This window comes from Momordica charantia (assembly GCF_013281855.1).
Source record: "Momordica charantia cultivar OHB3-1 chromosome 2 unlocalized genomic scaffold, Mcharantia_2.0 BLBB01000002.1, whole genome shotgun sequence".
Taxonomy (NCBI): Eukaryota; Viridiplantae; Streptophyta; class Magnoliopsida; order Cucurbitales; family Cucurbitaceae; genus Momordica; species Momordica charantia.
The window spans coordinates 7,857,610-7,875,362 of record NW_028275160.1 but is presented as its reverse complement, the minus strand read 5'-3'; the positions used below and the strand labels follow the sequence as shown (position 1 = coordinate 7,875,362).

The 17,753-nt window shown below is 31.8% G+C and overlaps 2 protein-coding genes and 1 non-coding gene across 4 annotated transcripts; 2 read left to right on the top strand and 1 right to left on the bottom strand.

Moving 5' to 3' along the window:
- The first annotated feature begins 4,953 nt into the window (after positions 1 to 4,953).
- LOC111017227 (B3 domain-containing transcription factor VRN1) lies at positions 4,954 to 8,340 on the top strand. 2 transcript variants are annotated; one of them, XM_022292918.2, is made up of 5 exons: positions 4,954 to 5,280; positions 5,459 to 5,539; positions 6,751 to 7,342; positions 7,422 to 7,621; positions 7,711 to 8,340. In XM_022292918.2, the coding sequence occupies exons 2-5, from the start codon at positions 5,513 to 5,515 to the stop codon at positions 8,044 to 8,046; spliced, it is 1,155 nt and encodes a 384-aa protein (XP_022148610.1). In that variant the 5' UTR covers positions 4,954 to 5,280; positions 5,459 to 5,512; the 3' UTR covers positions 8,047 to 8,340. The 2 variants fall into 2 exon arrangements, with proteins under 2 accessions (XP_022148610.1, XP_022148609.1); XM_022292917.2 differs by lacking the exon at positions 5,459 to 5,539 and having other exon boundaries at positions 4,956 to 5,280.
- A 3,061-nt stretch (positions 8,341 to 11,401) lies between these two features.
- Positions 11,402 to 15,432, top strand: LOC111017240 (B3 domain-containing transcription factor VRN1). Its single transcript, XM_022292938.2, has 5 exons — positions 11,402 to 11,642; positions 12,677 to 13,334; positions 13,416 to 13,570; positions 13,659 to 13,926; positions 15,161 to 15,432. Exons 1-4 carry the CDS (start codon positions 11,505 to 11,507, stop codon positions 13,917 to 13,919), a joined length of 1,212 nt encoding a protein of 403 aa, XP_022148630.1. The 5' UTR covers positions 11,402 to 11,504; the 3' UTR covers positions 13,920 to 13,926; positions 15,161 to 15,432.
- A 379-nt stretch (positions 15,433 to 15,811) lies between these two features.
- On the bottom strand, positions 15,812 to 15,883 carry TRNAD-GUC (transfer RNA aspartic acid (anticodon GUC)). Its single transcript has one exon. It is a non-coding gene; the product is annotated as a tRNA-Asp (tRNA).
- Positions 15,884 to 17,753: the final 1,870 nt, after the last annotated feature.

The window sequence follows — 17,753 nt, the reverse complement described above, 5'->3', positions numbered from 1 at the left end:
GGGAAAACAAATTTAAGAGATAGAGTTTTTGTTAAAATGAAGGGGAGCTGCATACTATGAGAAAAGTCATGCATCGGTAAAAACTATAGCTTTTTGACTTGGAAGGACAGAAGAATCAAGATAGAATTTTATGAGAGAAAATTTGTGGAAGAGTGGGATATTCGATTAATGAAGCTAGGACAACAAAACAAAGAACAAAATTGATCGATGAAGGAAAATAATTTTCAATGGTCAAATGTAAGAAATTTATCGAGAAGTAATGATCTTTAGATTTAATTATATTGGATTTCTTTGTTTTTCTCTCCTCCATTCATGCCCTAACATTAATTTTCGTCAATTGATTGTGAGATAAAATACCCTAAAATTTATATGTCCGAGTGGTTTACTTACCCCTCGAAACAATTTTGTTGTTCCCCTATCTTTTGATTGTTTGAGAGAGGAAGAAACAATATTTCACCATAATCTCCAAATTTGTTTCCATGTCCCAAATTATATAACGTCATTTCAAATGTGACTAAGACTCTTTGATTTTTTTTTCTACAGCTCATCACAACGTCATATTCCCATATTCATTTTAAGCAGCGAAGGTAATGAAATAATTATTTTGAAACAATTTCAATGATAAGGATAAAATCAAAATGGATATAATATTAAAACATATCATAAACTTTAGGAATATAAATAAAACCTGAAATCCCTACCACATGTATCAATATTGTACGAGTCACCATTGTCACATTAATTTTAGTGAAAAAAGGGATGAAATGATGATTTTTGAAACAAGTTTAAATGTTAAGTGTAAAAATCAAACTTTAATTTAAAAATATTATCGAAACCTTATTCTAAAATTGAGGAGTATTTTATATAATTCAATCTAAAATTGAAAAAGCAAAGTTTTTTTCCATTCCTCCTTTTAAAGTAAAAGGGAGGAGCGAGAGTGGGGTTGCATTTTCAAACTTCCATTTTAATAAAATTCAGAAGATATTATTATAATAAAAAAAAACAATAAATTTGTTTTTTTCTCCATTTTGTCAATAGTGTAGTGGCCATGCCATGGGCGTTGCAGAAGGCATGGCCCCACCATGAGTTTGATAATAGAGAGTGCGGGGCCCACTAACGTAGCTAACCTTCCCTAATGCGACACGTGTAAAAACAAAATAATAATTGGGTTTTATTTTTTATTTTTTCTTCTTTTAATACGGTTATGCCTTAGGCGAAGGAAGGAGAATAAAGCCACTCGAACCATCTACTTGATGGAGCTTTGATAGGTTCGCTCGCTCGCTCTTTGACTCGGTGTACGGTTCACGCTTCACAAAATCTCCTTGCCCCCAACCGAGTTGACTCGTTTTCTAAATTCACACCTTTTTTTTTTTTTCCAATAAAGTATTGGCTCCAAATCTTATTTTTAAGGCTTCTAAAATTTTCAAAATTATTTTATTTTTGTATTTTTCGATTCGAGCATATCTCAATAGAGATATTATGTGAGCTAGGTGGAGATGAGAATAGCTTCCTTATCTACGTCCTCGCCTCCCATTCAATTTTCTATTCCTACGAAATTTTCCGTTAATTTTTAAGATAATATTTGACTTCTTAATGATGAGTATTAATTTTGTCTTTACTAATATTTCACAAGTGAGAAAGAGATGCAAAATTATAAATTTAAAAAAAATGATGAGTATTTTCCTAATTTTTAAGGGGATGGAGTTTCTCATTAGGATTATTTCCCATTTACCTTTCAAATCTCCATTTAAATGGTTAAATTCTTCCACACGTATCATAATCTCCATCTCGGATTATATCATAGGAAAAAAAAAATCCCCTCTTCTACTTTAAACGTGGACTTCTCATACTGTTTATGTGCATTAAGGCCACCTACCTACATGCGGCTAAATAATCTTTTTTTTTTTTTTTACTACAACACGTGAGATGGAGAATTGAATTCACAACCTTTCGATTGTAGATATATGTCAATTACCGCTAAGCTACGCTCGTTTTGACTACATGTGATTAAGTTTGTGAAGACAATGAGGGAAGTATTGAGTAGGTTGTATCAAGGGTGTTAAAAAAATCCAATAATTCAAAAAAATTCATCAACCTAATTCAATCCATACGGTTTTTGTTAGGTTGATTAGATTCAAATAAATGAAAATTCTGTAGGCTGATTTAAGAGTTCACCTAAAATATATTATTGAACCCACTCGAATTTTTTATTAATTTTAAATCTATTTTTTTTACTCATTATAAAAATTAGATATAATTATATTTATTTTAATTTTGTTTCATTCAATAATTCTTTATGAATTATTTATTCTACGACTCAACTACAGAATTGACTGATAGGACACGAGCAGGTACTTCAAGTCCTATGTGACCAATGCACTTATGATACTTAGGTTTTTTTTTTAATATAACATGTGGGGTGGGGGATCGAACTTACAACCTCTTAATTAGATGTTAATTACTACTGAATTATGCTCGCTTTGACGTGCTACTGCTTAATTTTCGATAAATCATATGTTGGTTTTTTTTTCTTTTAGCTTACTGCTTAGTTTTCTTTTTGATAAACCATCTTAGGGCGGCAAAAAAAAAAATTGGTTCTACTTTTAAAATGAGCAATTTTATAAAAATGTGAAAATTTCTTGATATAAATATATTAGAAAAATTGGGATTGCAGCCCAAGTCTTTTATGTATTTAAAAATATGTCAGCTATTTTTTAAAATTTCAAATATAACACAAATTTTCACTTATATCAGTAGTATATCAAGTATATCAGATACTAATATCAGTATTATATCAGATGTATAACATATATATATTATAGATGTATCATTTGGATAATTTTAACCTAAGTGCTAGATTTGAAAAAACGGAATGTGATTGCTATTTTGCTAATTTTACTAAATATTTGTCATATTTGTAACTCTCCTGATATAAGGTACATTAATTTTTGGAATAACAAGAAAATCGAAAATCTAATTTAAAAAATTCTTTGTAAAACCAAAAGCGGAAAATGTTTTCGCTATCCATTAAGATATCCTATATTTTATTCAATTATGTGATAAATATGGAATTTATGTAAACACTATTTGAAAATACAGGAATTTGAATTGGATATTGAATTTCCGAAACAATTCCAAAATCTTAAATTAAATTATTAATGAAAATTAATAACAAAGAATGAACTAGTTTTTTTTTAAATACAAAATCAGAGACTAAAACAAAATTCTAAATATAGGAAAATTATAATGGCTGGAAAAGTTAGTTGCTATATTTACGAATTTATTATATGAACTAATAATTTACGAGAAGTAATTCTTTCTCTCGGATATCATTTGTGCAATTGTTTACCATTTTTCTATCATTAATAAAGTATATAACAATACCTAAATATAAAATATTATCATTGACATACCATTTCTATATCATTAATACAATTGGTTATCAATATACCTAATATAATGTTAAAATGATCAATTTTTATATTAATTTTTCTTTAAACTTTCAATTTCATTCCGGACTTTAAGTGAGCATCTAAACTTTTCTCTAAACTTTTAATTTCATTAAATTATATCTTAAGCTGAGAAAAATATTACAATCTCCACCTTAGAATTTAAAAAAGATATTGTAATTTTTAACTTCGGATAGTCTAAAAGAATGTTTAAAAAATTACTTTTTGTGTGCGTCCAATAAATATAAAACATATACATATTTTGTAGTCCTATACATGTGGTATAAATTCTTTTAACGTGTACGCTAACCTTTTACTGGTTTACCCATTTTAAGATATAACAATCTAAAGAAAATATTGTAATACAATTTTAACCTCCCTATGTCTAGAGAATGATTCAAAATTATTTTACCGTTTAAAGAATATTCTTGACCTTGGAACACTATACAAATATCAAACATTACTATTTTAAAAACAACGTTATATTGAAAATAGAAAAAGGTATGTAATTTAATTAAACCATCTGCAATTACTTTCAAACATATCCTTAACGATTTGATTATAGAATGCTCGTGTTCCAAGATCACTAACACATTAGTTATCTGTATCAAAACTGGAAAAGACACTAAAGAAATCAACTACGCATCTCCCATGTGGATTATAACGTGCATGATATATTAAACGTTTTGGATCTCTATATATAGTGAGTTTTTATTCAAAATAGTGGTCACAAAGCGAAGTTGAAAAGGTGACAAATAACGTAGGGCATGAATTGAAAATCACTATGTTTGATGTGAATGGATCTCGCTAAAAAATAAACCATGAGAAGGATTTCTTACGAAGACTATGCTATCGATTGGGATATCAAAAATTATAAAGAAGAAGATAAGATTTTGATGCATTGGGATTAAGAGAAGAAACAATTATATTATATGGTCGTTCAAAGTAGCGTTCTAATAATGAAACCACCACAACGCAGTGCTTCTACAAGCAAATATTCTTCACGCAAAAAATAGCTTCTAATTATACAAAGAAATAATGTGTATACGTGTCATTTTTATAAAATATTTTGTTACGTAATAATTTTACTATTATTTAAGCTAAATTTAATATGCCAACATATAGCTCAACGATAAATACATTTACTCATTTAAATCACCAGTTTAAATCTCCACATCTACTCTAAAAAAAAGGATTAAACTTATAAGAATATTTAAAAGATTGCTAAAATAGAATTTAAACTAAAAAAATAAATAAAATAAAGGGTTATGACAGGAAAGATACCAACTCTTACAAAAGTTAGGGCAAAATTTGGAATGTTCCTAATAATAGGAATAAAAAGTAATAACGAGTCGAAACGGGCGAGTGGAAACGAGTCAAAACCCGAGTCAAATCGATCCGACTCGCGATGAGTCACCATGGGCCAGCCCCCTCCATCGGCTGGTTCAACTTTTAGGTCAAGTTGAGTTTTCTTTTCCCTTTTCTCTTTAATTCCTTTTTTTCCCCTTTTTTTTTTTAGTTTTAATTATTAATTTGAAGAAACGGAATTTGACTGCCAGAAGAAGAATCAGTGGAAGAGGGGGCGAAGTAGATCTGAAAGCTCATAGACAGAGCTTCACACGGCGGTGATTGAGGAAAAAGAGAGAGAGAGAAAGAGAGAAATCCGCCGGAGTTCGGCCGATTGTTTGGATTCAGACACACAAGGGTTTTTGCATCGTTATGCTGAATGACTGATTTTTCAGCTTTCCGAACGGGCGGTTTCAAAAGGAAAATGCCGCGCCCTTATTTCCATAAGCTGATTCTCTCATCCACTATCCAAGCTAGGAAATTGGTACCCTTTTGATTCTTTTCTGTTTACTTTTCATCTGGGTTTTGCTTCCCCTTGCTTGTTTTTCCTGTTCATTTTCAAAATTTGCTCTTTGTAACATCTCGTGCATAGTTATTTTGTTTACAACGAATTTCCTGAAGGAATAAAGCTAAAACTCGATATCTATGTTTTGTTTAATCAGGGAACAACGGAAGAGATATCGGGATATACTCGATTTTCTTAACGATTTACTTCTATGTTTCTTAGTTTTGATCAATCGAAGGTCAGACTCAAAATTGCTCATTTTTTTGTCTGTCAGTCTGCTATAGGCATATAATTGAACTTAGAGCTGAAAGTTTTCATTGTTTAAGCCTATTAGTCATGTTCTCAAATTATTTTTTTGGTTCGTAGGAAAACATGAAGTAGATGAATATATCACATAGGCTGGGAATATTCTGTTTGTTAGTTTTAGCAGTCTATGGGGATGCATTTGCTGTGCTTACAAAATGGTCTCCTTCTTAGTTCACGATTGGGCAGGTTATGTTTCCGTCAGCTGAAGATCACTTGGAAGAAAAACCCCAATTTTGTGAGGGCTTTGGACTGAACGTTCTCAATTTTAGACCTCTGCCCTTCAAGCTCATGCTTCTTAGGGAAAGTATTCTTAGATTTGTTCTAATTTGAATAATAAAACATTGTTACGTGCTAATCATAGAATAGATTTTGATTCCTCTTTCACTGATCCATTTCAATTTTTGAGGTTTTAAATGATATGCTAAGTGCTCAGAAAAACCTTCGAAGTACAATGACCAATGTTGCAGGCTAAGCTGAGCCTGTGAGATATTATATATGTTAAATCAGTTAGAATTATGTTTTCGTTTACAAATATTCTCTCAAAATATCTTGTTGACCGCTAATTATGCAGATAAGTGATCCATATATTTATTCTTCACAGCATCCATTTGTCAACTTACTTTTTTGCTAACAAGTACCACCATATCTTTCCATTGTTTCTTAGTGCTGGACTAGTCCAGTTTAGTGTTGGAATCTTGACAAAAGTGAATGAACTTCGTATTCTTTCTGTTGTATTGATATTATTGCTGTACATCATGTTACCTTTTGCTATTCTTGCTGCAAGTCATGATAGCTTACTGATTTTGGATTATTTGTTATCTATAACATAGTCTGTGGTATTATTTGTTTTTATTTGGCTTTACCTGGTCCATGTTCATCATGTTACACAATTTATCTGTCTCTTATGAAAAATATTTATTCTGTTGGCTAAGAATGTATCGCACATTGTACTAGCCACTGTATAGAATCCCCTTGTTTCTTAATCATAAATGAGCATTCTACTTCTACCATTTTCCTTTTCAATAAGGCAACACTTACCTTTGATTTTTGTTTGTTGAATGGTTGTATCGCTGCAGTCATCTTGTCGGATGTGTTCTATTTGTTGGGATGGAGCTAAGTTTTTATATTCAATACTTTTTGCAGAGAATCCCAGATACTTTTCTCAGGATGATCAGGGATGAGCTTTCTGCTGTTGCAACACTTACTGTTCCTGACGGCCATGTTTGGCGCGTGGGGTTGAGGAAAGCCGATAATAAATTTTGGTTTGAAGATGGTTGGCATGGATTTCTTGAGCATTACTCTATACGGGTTGGGTATTTCTTAGTATTCAGATATGAGGGAAACTCATCGTTCTGTGTTTTTATGTTTAATCTTAATACATCTGAAATAAACTACCAATCTGCTGCTCTCGGTGGTAACCAAAGGAATAATTACAGCATTCAAAACCGAATCTTCGAAGAAATGGAGGATTATGACATTCCTGAAGGCATTCCTTCCAATCAGTCCATGAATTCTGGTTCTTTGCGAAACAAGCTATTTGGTGATGAATGGAATCTGCACCAATCAAAAGCTGCAAGTACGTTGCAGGCCGAATATTTATCTACTCGAGATATTGGGGTTCAGTTTAGTGCTGTGGAGGTTAAAAAATCTGCAGATGAGGTGAGATTTCAGAATCTGGGTGATGATGTACACAGAGTTAAAAAAAGTGGAAGCAAAAAGCGAAAAATTGATTCTAGTAAGCTCCTGTCCCATCTTTTCATGTTTTAGCAACGTAAATCTTTGAATTAGCTTACTCATTATTTTATGACCTGCAGGCGAGCACCATCCATCTACTCATAGTGAAGATTTAGGAGACATTCGCTTTAGATTTTATGAAAGTGCCTCTGCTCGAAAGAGAACCGTGACAGCAGAAGAGAGAGAAAGAGCTATCAATGCTGCAAAAGCTTTCGAGCCCGCTAATCCTTTCTGCAGGGTCGTCTTGCGACCATCTTATCTATACAGAGGTTGTATAATGGTAAGGTATTTGGGATACTGTTATATATAAGTTTGATAATTGAATTATGTGAGCACTAACATGGTAGTCTGCACTCTCTACTTTTACAGTATTTGCCATCTTGCTTTGCTGAAAAGAATCTAAGTGGGGTTTCAGGATTCATCAAACTTCAGACACCTGATGGGAGACAGTGGCCGGTCCGATGTCTTTATAAAGTTGGTAGAGCCAAGTTAAGTCAGGGATGGTATGAATTTTGCCTGGAGAATAATCTGGGGGAGGGCGACGTTTGTGTGTTTGAGCTTCTCAGGATGAGAGAAATTGTGCTCAAAGTTACCATGTTTCGTGTCATTGAAGATGCTGGACGACTGGTAAACCCAAATCCTGCCAGCATGATGAATCCGCCTCCGCTGCGAAGCGTTACCCAAATTAAGCTGATCAGAAATTAGTGGTCGACAATATATTTCCAGGTTACCCAATCATATCACATATCTCTGTCATTTTTTCTGCTGTAGCCTGTTGCTTCTGATCTCTTCTTGTGGAATTAGCTGTTGTTTAATGTTTATAATCTCTCCAGGTTGACTTAAGTTGAAAAAGGATACATTTAGAGTTCAAATATCAAAGCTGTATTGACTTTAGTTGTAAATAGATTTTCAAATTTTTGTTGATATCAGTCAAGACGAGAACATCAGCATGTGTTTGTTTTAGCTTTAAATGATTAAATTTACTTTTATTTTTCAGTATTTGATTATTGAGATAGTAGTTAGTACCAAAGCAGGAGGTCATTTTCTTTTGCGTTTCATATTGATAGTCTGTGAGATAGTTGCACCTAGCTATGCCCATGTCTTAGCTTATGTGGCTACGACAAACACAAACCTTTACAATACAACTGTCGTGTTACTAGGCGAGCGAGTTCAAAGGACTTCTAGAAATAGGGCTAGAAGCTATCAAACAATCTCATGGCCATTTCTTTTTCTAGGTAAGGAATTATATATCTCTCTTTCTCTTGTTACATAAATCTAACTCCCATAGATCGCAATTCTACTTGTTCTCCTTTGAATTGTGAAAGATCTTGTTATGGCTCAGATTGACCCAAGTACTAGCAATCACGATATCGGTTGCTAAGGCTAGATATTAGGATAGGTTTCAAGGGTTTGTATCTTTGAATAATTTTTTGTTCCTTTTCATTAAGTCAATGAAAAGTTCGTTTCTTGTTCAAAAAATCAAGCAATGGTGATAAATTGTGCTATGTAGTTGTATTCCATTGCTTTGTCAAAATTTATAGATTATTTTTTTATTTTTCTTTTTGAATCTTTCATATAATGTTAAATCATCAGAATGAATCAGTTGACTTTTGTGTGCCTCATTTTTTTGATTAATGTCCTAATTAGTCTCTATTATTTAACTTGTGTCTTTTAATCTTATTTTCCTAGGGTGAGATTTGATTGAAGTTTTAGGAGATTTGAATTAAGATGTTAAAATTAAATTAGTTGGGTGGAGTTTATTGCAAATTTAAATTATAAGAAAAAAAAAACAAGTGAGGTTCATCATTTTCCTTTTAAGTTTATTGTAAATTTATATGAGAGATGGATTTATTAGCAGATGGTTTAATGGTAAAATTGAAACATTTTAAATATTAGAGATTAAATCAACTTTAGAAACACAATTCATAATTTTATCTTATTATTGCTTTATGATTGTGTTGGTTCATAATCAAATTAACCGTTGCATCGGTATGTATGCTGGAGGAGAAAATTAGGGTTTTAACTTTATAAAAGTTTTTTTTTATATAATTTAATTTACAATAAGTAACCACACTTTAATTATGTATGTTAATTTATCAACTTTTCAAAAAGCTCTAAGGTGTAAATTTCGAATTTATAAACAATTTATAATATTTCAATCTATAATAAAGAATCTACAAATTCAATTCAACGATCATCACAATAAAGTAATCAAGTACTAAATTCTTTACAACCTATTTTATTTTCACCCACTTAACAAAACAGAGTATAATAAATTCAAGAATAATTAATACAAAAAAGGCTATAAATTCAATTTCTATATACTTTTCCCCACACTGATATATTCTCTTGAAAAAACTAAAAAAAATGTGAAAAAATGACTCATTTTAGAAAATTAAAGACTAAGGACACGTGGCGTGCAGTGATTGGGGGACCAACCTGATATTTGAATTCTTTTAACAATAATACGATAAAAAGGTTAATCCCAACACAAAAGGGAATTTGTCTGATTTCATCCATGCAAATCCAACACATTAATCTTTTTTTGGTCCCTAATTTCTTCAAAATAAATTTGATTTTGATTAATAAAAATTATTGGACCTTAATTTTTGAGACCTACAAAATTTAACACTTAAATTTGATACCCGTGACTTGTCATCACTCTATCATTTTTTCTTCACTCAAATTTCGATGGTTAAAATCCTTTTAGTAGACATCATCTAACTAGTTCGATTCTAATATTCGCATATATATTTTAAGTGTTTTAAGTAGCGGAATATTGGTAATATAGTATATAATAATTACAAATCAATCCTCATCTTTATCTTCTATTTAATCACTCCTCTTTATTCTTTTTTTTTTACCTTAAAACTTTTCTTACTTTCCGTAATTATAATTATTTTTATTTTTTCTATAATTTTTATAATCATTCGGTCAGTTTTATTTTCCGTAATTATTGTATAGATACACAATAATTGTAAACTTCTTTTATTCTAGTTTTAAAGTTCCGTAACTCCTTTTCCAGTATATTAATGATATTAAATAATAAAAAGTAATTGTAAATAAATGAATTATTATTATTATTATTATTTTTGGAATAAGATTATGAAAAATTTGTTCCCTAATATTTAAAAATTTTCAATTTGATCTTTAGGATTTAGTTTAGATCTTACATATCATTCTCATTATCATATTGATTAAGTGACACTTTTTTTTATTACTGTTGTATCGACAAGTTAATATTTTCTGTTTGATTAACTATATCAATCGACTTATTAAAATTTAGAATTGAGTTAAAAATGAGAAAATAGGTAAGGAAAAGACAATATCTTAGTAATAATTTGTAAAGTTCAACCAAATTAAAGCTAAACCAAAACTACAAGGAATAAATTGAAACCTTTAAAAATCTTTAACTTGAAAGTCACGGTCTCACCTCTCTTCTATTACTTGTTTGAAGTCTCCCCTCTCCCGTCTTCTTTTCACGTCTCACTCTTTTCTCGGCTAACATAAGCAGACACTCTCTACAATAGAGCCCCTAAGGTAAAATAATATTTTCATAAAGAGAAGTTTCAAAAACTTGCAACCTATGTCCTCATTCAATTTTTTTTTTCTTTATAATTTTCTTCTCCCGTCCATTCTATCACATATAGTACATAATAAGTATAAGCCGTTAAAAAAGACCTTTCAACAACTATTATTTTTAGATGTAGGTTAGTTTAACTAGTTAAGACATACTTTCTAGTCACACGAACAAATCCTCATCCCATCCCACCTACTATTGATAAATTAATTAAAAGATTAAAATTAAGTTAAAACCACAAAAACTAAATTAAACCTAAATGAAATGTGACACAAATTAATATACTTCTATCTAGTGTGTGGTATATATATTGTTTATATGCAAATCCCCTTTCCTTTTATAATTTCTAGTTTAGGTAATTAATTTAAGCCAATGGTCCCACAAGACCAACGTGTCAATTTTCTATTGGTTTTTGCCTACGTGGGCCCAATTGTACACTCGGGAGAATAGTTTTTTGAGCCTCTTTCTCTCTCTTCTCTCTCTCTCTTCTCTCTCTCTCTGTCGCGCACACAGCGCGGGGTTTTGGGTCCAAGCTTTTTGCCAGAAATCAATGGAAATTGAATAAGGGTCTGCTAAAATTCCCATGGAGAACTGTGTTACAGCCATGGCGGAGTCAAACGAGCCAGAGGGCGCTCAATCGTTCCACGAAAGCTCTCCGGCGAGGAGGGCTGGCCTCTTCTACAAGCTGGTGGTGCCCTCCATTCTCCAAGACAAGAAGCTGGTAACAATGGGTCATTGTAGATACCGCCGGTGTTTCGTTTTCTTTATTTTTTTCTGTATGAATTTCACTTTGGTTTTTCTTATGGGGAAAAGGGTAACGAATGGAACCCAGAATCGGTTTTGTTGAAGAGAAATGTAGACTGATTTTTCATCTTCTTTGCTGTCTCGAGATCAGTGATCAATCGTTTCTTAGCTTATTTTTTTTTCTTGTCTGCTCAGACAGAGGAGTGATAGAATCGTGGATTGCTTGTGGGTGTTGAAGAAATTGAGAGAAAATGCCTTTTGATTAGATTCTTAGCTGTTTTTCGTCTGCAATTTTTTTATGATAGAGCCGTTGGATTGTTTTGGAAGATTGAAGGGACGAGAGACCTAAAACCAAGTTCTGTTGCTCCATACAGAGAGAGAAGGAATTGAAGCGGCTGAGCGAACAAACTGGAAGCCGCAGATTGAACATCAATGGCCGAGAATATGATTTGGGCTGTGAATTATCGGCTCTTAATTTTTTGCAGCTTGAGTTTCTTCGCGTTTATTGATCTTTTCTTTTCTAATTGGCCTCGAGTGATCACCTTTTTCCAATCTCTGTCTTTACATGATGACGGCGGGGACCCTTGTTTTCACTTTAGGCTAACCATTTAAGTGGGTAATTGAATTTCTTGTCAGACTTGTTGAGCTTCATTTAGCTAAATTGAATAGGCACAGTTGAAAAGCTGGAGGGGGTAGTGTTTTGTTATTTTTTCTCTTTTTGATTTTTGCCCATAGAAATTCCATTAAAAGGGTGGAAGTTTCTGCTGTCCAAAGAATTTTTGAGACTTCAGTATTACAGTGCTTGCTGTTGACTTGTATTGGACGGGGTGAGAAAACCATTATCCTATCTATCATTGTTTCTTAAAGCTATTCACTCTTTGACTCTGATAATGATACTAGCAGTTAGCACTTTAGTTAAGTCATGATAGATACCTTATCTGAAATCTTGTGATAGAGATATTTTCTGTTTCTAGTAACGTTTATTAACAGATTAAATTGATATATGCACAGAAAATTCCGAATAAATTTGCGAAGAAGTTTGGAGATGATCTCTCTGATCTTGTTACTCTTGTTGTTCCTAATGGCTATCGATGGGTTCTGGGATTGAAAAGGAGTGGCCGTAGTTTGTGGTTTGAGGATGGTTGGCATGATTTTGTCAAACACCACTGCATTCAAGTTGGGCAACTCTTGGTCTTCAGATTTGAAGGGAATTCCATTTTCAACTTTTATATATTCAACCTAACTGCTATTCCAAATGGTCCATGTAATACTTCGAATACTTCCTTTGAACAAATCGACGGCGAACAATGCCCAGCTACACTTGGAAAAGAAGCTGGATATGAGAAGTTAATTGAAATATTTGGATCCAGTTCTCCGGATCCCTCTCCACGTTCTTCAGGCAAGAAGGCTTTTTGTGAGTTTCCAGATCACCAGAAATGGCATGGCAGTTTGAATGGGACTAGCATTAAGAACTTTATGCATTGGTTTGACACAGAGAGCCTGCATCCACTTAAGGATTTAGATAAGTTGCAACTACTAAAGTCAAATCGGGATATCGGTATTCAGTTTAATGGAGATGAGGTCTCAAAAGCTAGAGAGAATGTGGACTTTCAATTCTCAGATGAAACAGATGAAGGGGCCAGGAAAAAGAAGTTAAAACTTGAACCAAGTAAGTTCTACAAATGCACAGTTTAACTAATTTGCAGATTCTAAAAAATAAATTGGTTCTTAACAACAAAATTCAATGTAGTTGACTACTACAATGAGCCATTATTCGAAAAAAAATGCGGAAGCATCCCGCATAAAATTACTAGGATGGGTTTCGGAGTTGAGGAGTTCAAGCCTGGTAATCCTTTTTGCTGGATTGTTATGAGACAATCCTATGTAAGAAGAGGGTTCCATCTGGTAAGTCTTTAACTAAACACTCCATATGTGATGCTCAGCTGTAATGTGAAGTAGGCGATAAAAATTAACTCTGTTTCGTTGTCGACAGCATATACCATCCAAATTTGCTGAGAAGTATCTGAAAGGGGTCTCAGGCGACATCACACTTCAGACTTCTAGCGGAAAGCAATGGCGTGTTCGATGCATTCGTGAAGGTCCTGGCACCAAACTAAGCAGGGGATGGGCTGACTTTGTGATGGAGAATGATTTGAAAGAAGAAGATGTTTGTGTCTTTGAACTGATTGATATAAAAGATATTGTGCTGAAAGTTACAATATTCCGCGTCCATGGAGATCCAACAAAAACTTGAATCCAAGGTAATATTTTTCTGAATCAGACATGTATTATTTAAACTTTTCAAGGCAACTTCCTTTTTTACCTACATGCTTCATGAGATTCTAAATAGTAAATTCAAGCACAATAACTTTAACATTTACGTAGAATGGAAATTTGTAGAAATTTTGAAAACAAAACAGAAAACTATTCCTCAGAATGTTCCCCAAATAGCTTATTAATTTACTCTAGTACTTGTGTTTTGATGGTCATTTGCCTCCTGAGGTTGCTATGTAATAGTGCCACTGTTGATTATGGCCTTTGAGTAAATGAACTAAATAGATTCTGCGCTAATCTGGCTGCCTTTGCAAGTTTAGCTCTAATCATATTTCTGGATAAGGGGTCGTTTATAATGTTGCTGTTTGTTTTTCATTTTATATTTTATTAGAAAGAATACAAAAAACGTATAATTGTATTTTATAATTGTTTTTTTTCCCTTGTAACATTATTATCTCAAATTTTAAATTAAAATATTGAAAGCTTTATTTAAATACTATTTTGGTTTCTCTATTTTTAGCTTTGGTTTATTTTAGTCCTGTATTTTAAAAAATGTCCTTTTTGAATTTTGTATTTTCAATTTTTATTCATTTTAGTCCCTGTAATTTCAAAATGTCCATTTTGGTCTAAGTGACAACTTTGGTTTCTGAAATTTCATTTTTATCTTATTTCTTTCGATCATAATTTTACCATGACATTTCACTCACTAAATTTCTTGAGATGTATAGCTATAAATCTGTATGTATTATGTAAAAGATTTGTGTTAAAATCTTGCAAAGAGGGACCAAACTGGTCACTTTTTTAAAATACAGGGATTAAAATAGACGTTTTGAAAATACAATGATTAAAATGAACGAGAGTTGAAAGTGAGAGACCAAAATGAACGTCTTAAAAATATACTTACCGGGATCAAAATGAATCAAATACAGATATCAAAATAGTATTTTAATCTAAAAATAATTTTTTAAAACATAAAACATTCAAAACTATAATGATATATTTATGTTTTTCAAACTTGGTAACTAGCAACATATCATAGACATGAGAAACATAAATAGTTACTGAATGCATTTGTTTTTCAAAGACTAGAAACAAAGAAGCATAAACATTAGCAGATGTATCTTCCTTTTTTGTCTGCTTCTTTCTGTTTTTCCATTCTTCTCATTACATCCGACAACCTTAAAATATCTGACTATGCCTTGAATCTCTGCTTTTTTGCAGGAACCAGTGGAGATCCAACTGGAATTTCCAGTGCATATCTAGTGCAAATATGTTGGAATTTTTATTAAAAAACAGATCACATCGAGTTCTTGATTACACAACATCCTGTTGTTGCAGATTATCCTTGTAATGTCCAGTTTTTCGTCTTTGGTCTTACAGCTTTTTTTATTTAAAGCATGATGAAGTTGTAGAGTGGTTCAACTTTGGAACTCCAGTCTGTAAATTCTTCCCCTTAATGGAAAAAGTTTAAACCAAAGTTGGTTTTCTCTGTACTGCCATGAATGAACTCTCAAACTTTTTTACTTATATAGTTGAAGAAGAAGAAGCTGGCTGTTTTTCTCCAAGGAGAAATGGAAAGCACAACTGGAGGAATGAATCTTTCTCATCTGATCTCATTTGAAATTTCCTTCCACTTGTGTTTTTCGGATGTCGGTAAACCGCTCGGGACCGAAACAGCAGCGTCGGTGGTCGGAGGAGTTTTCCGACTTCGAAATATGACTGCTCCGACCATCTGTGCCAAAGAAGTTGGGTTCTAACGTTGGTAAATTTGATTGGAATGTTAAATGGGTGTCTGTATGTGTTGAGATTTCTTCACTTTGTTTGGTAGCCGACAAAATAAAGAAATGAAGGAATTCTGGAGTGGAAAAAAACCGCCGTTGCCGGGGATCGAACCCGGGTCACCCGCGTGACAGGCGGGAATACTCACCACTATACTACAACGACTTGTTGAATTTTGCGGTAAAGAATATTAATTATAATAATAATTAAAAGAAGACCCCACACAATATAAATGCTAAAATCGATATATGTTTGGTTAAAAATCAATTTGTTTTGTCCCTATAATTGGAAGTACCAAATTTAGTATTTGAATTTTAATTTATAATGATTCGATCCTGTATTTCTAAATTGCAAAATTGTAACAATTTATCGTATGCTTGGGAATGATTTTAACAAAAAAAAAATTTAATGATAATTGATTGTGTGAAAGTAATTTTATTTAATTATTTAAAAATTAAAACAATAACAATTTTAAAAACCAAACTTTTTAGTCAGAAATCACCCCCAATGATCGAAAATGATTCAAATTCATTACCTTTTGATCAGAGATAGGTGTCTTAACCATTTAGCTATGCTAGGTTTGGCTTTTGCCAAAAACATTCTATTTCAAAATGAAAGTGATTTTTTCTAACCATGCCAAAATCACTCCCAAACATATTTTGAACTTCACATGTAACGATTCTGTTATTATAGTTTAAAATTTGTAATGATTTAGTATTTATCATGAAAAATCTTTCTAATTTAAAGGTATAAATACTAAATCGTTAAAAAATTAAAATTTCAATAAAAGTATAGAGATAGAAAAATATATTTTAACCAAATATGTTTTAAAAAAAATATTTGAATTGAAAATATAATTCCCAATTCCTTTATTACAGTTACAAAGAACATAAAATGTACATTAAACAATGTGAAGAAAACTCAATTAAATTTCTAACTAATGAGTACGACAGTGTCTATAAATAAATCACATAATTGAACCCCTAAATGCAAAATAAATTAAGAGCCTCAATTTTTACTGGCTGCTCATAACTTGTAAGAAATAAAATTATCTTCATAACTTTCCCCCAACCAATTGCTTTATAAGTTAACTATCAACAATAGCTTAAATATTGTCAATCTTTAACATAAAATTATAGAGTGCAAGGAAGGTGTGACGTATTGCAACTAGCTTTGATTATTACATAGTGAACAATTTTTTTTTATACAGTATGCTCATTATTATATCAAACCTTTGTTGATTAAAAAATTTAAATAAAAAAAAAATTTTAGAACAACAAATTGGGGTGGGAGGATTAGAACTCGTGAACTATTGGTTAGAAATAAGTGTCCATTATTGTTAAGTTAAGATATTACACAATGTCTTAACACTCATTTTCTTGCAAGTATTATCCATCTTTATTTATTCTTCTATCATGCTTCAAATATTAGCTCAATTAATTACGAACAAAAATTATACAACGTATGGTCTCTAAAAAAATTAAATATATAAAAGTTTTAGGTTTTACATAAAAACTATATGCCCTATTTTAGGATTGTTTATACATTAGTTTTTTTCCGTGAGTTCAATGAGCATGCGGTAATTTTACTTCTAACGTTCTAATAAAATATATATGTCTTAACTAGTTGGTAAGGGTGAAATTAGTATATATTTATTTCAATTTCATTGCTTAAGTGGTAAAATTTGCACTAATCTAAAAAAGGATGAACGGTAAAACAAACCCAATAACATTTGACCACATCAATATTATTTTGTTTGTTTTACAGTTCTATTTTGATGCCTAAATTAGAATCGAGTCTTGTGTGAAACTTAGTAGTGAAGTTTCAGAGCGTGCCTTTATCCTGAGTACTTTCTCAAATTTCCTATTGATTTTTTTGATAAGATAAATATATCTCCTTTTTTTTTAAGGATATCTTCTTCTTCTTTTCTCTCTAGGATATTTTCTTCTTTTTGAATAGTTGGTCATTTTTCTATGCTTTTGTTGAGTTCTAATATTCTATTGACCATAATGAATATCGAGAGCTGGACTACACA

What these genes read in the sequence shown, in the direction of transcription:
- LOC111017227 (XM_022292917.2), top strand. Translation starts at nt 5,176, where the DNA reads ATGACTGATTTTTCAGCTTTCCGAACGGGCGGTTTCAAAAGGAAAATG. An exon ending in AAAGCGAAAAATTGATTCTA is followed by an intron (nt 7,343 to 7,421) that starts GTAAGCTCCTGT and finishes TATGACCTGCAG; the next exon opens with GCGAGCACCATCCATCTACT. An exon ending in TATACAGAGGTTGTATAATG is followed by an intron (nt 7,622 to 7,710) that starts GTAAGGTATTTG and finishes CTACTTTTACAG; the next exon opens with TATTTGCCATCTTGCTTTGC.
- LOC111017240 (XM_022292938.2), top strand. Translation starts at nt 11,505, where the DNA reads ATGGAGAACTGTGTTACAGCCATGGCGGAGTCAAACGAGCCAGAGGGC. An exon ending in TTCTCCAAGACAAGAAGCTG is followed by an intron (nt 11,643 to 12,676) that starts GTAACAATGGGT and finishes ATATATGCACAG; the next exon opens with AAAATTCCGAATAAATTTGC. An exon ending in GAAGTTAAAACTTGAACCAA is followed by an intron (nt 13,335 to 13,415) that starts GTAAGTTCTACA and finishes AATTCAATGTAG; the next exon opens with TTGACTACTACAATGAGCCA.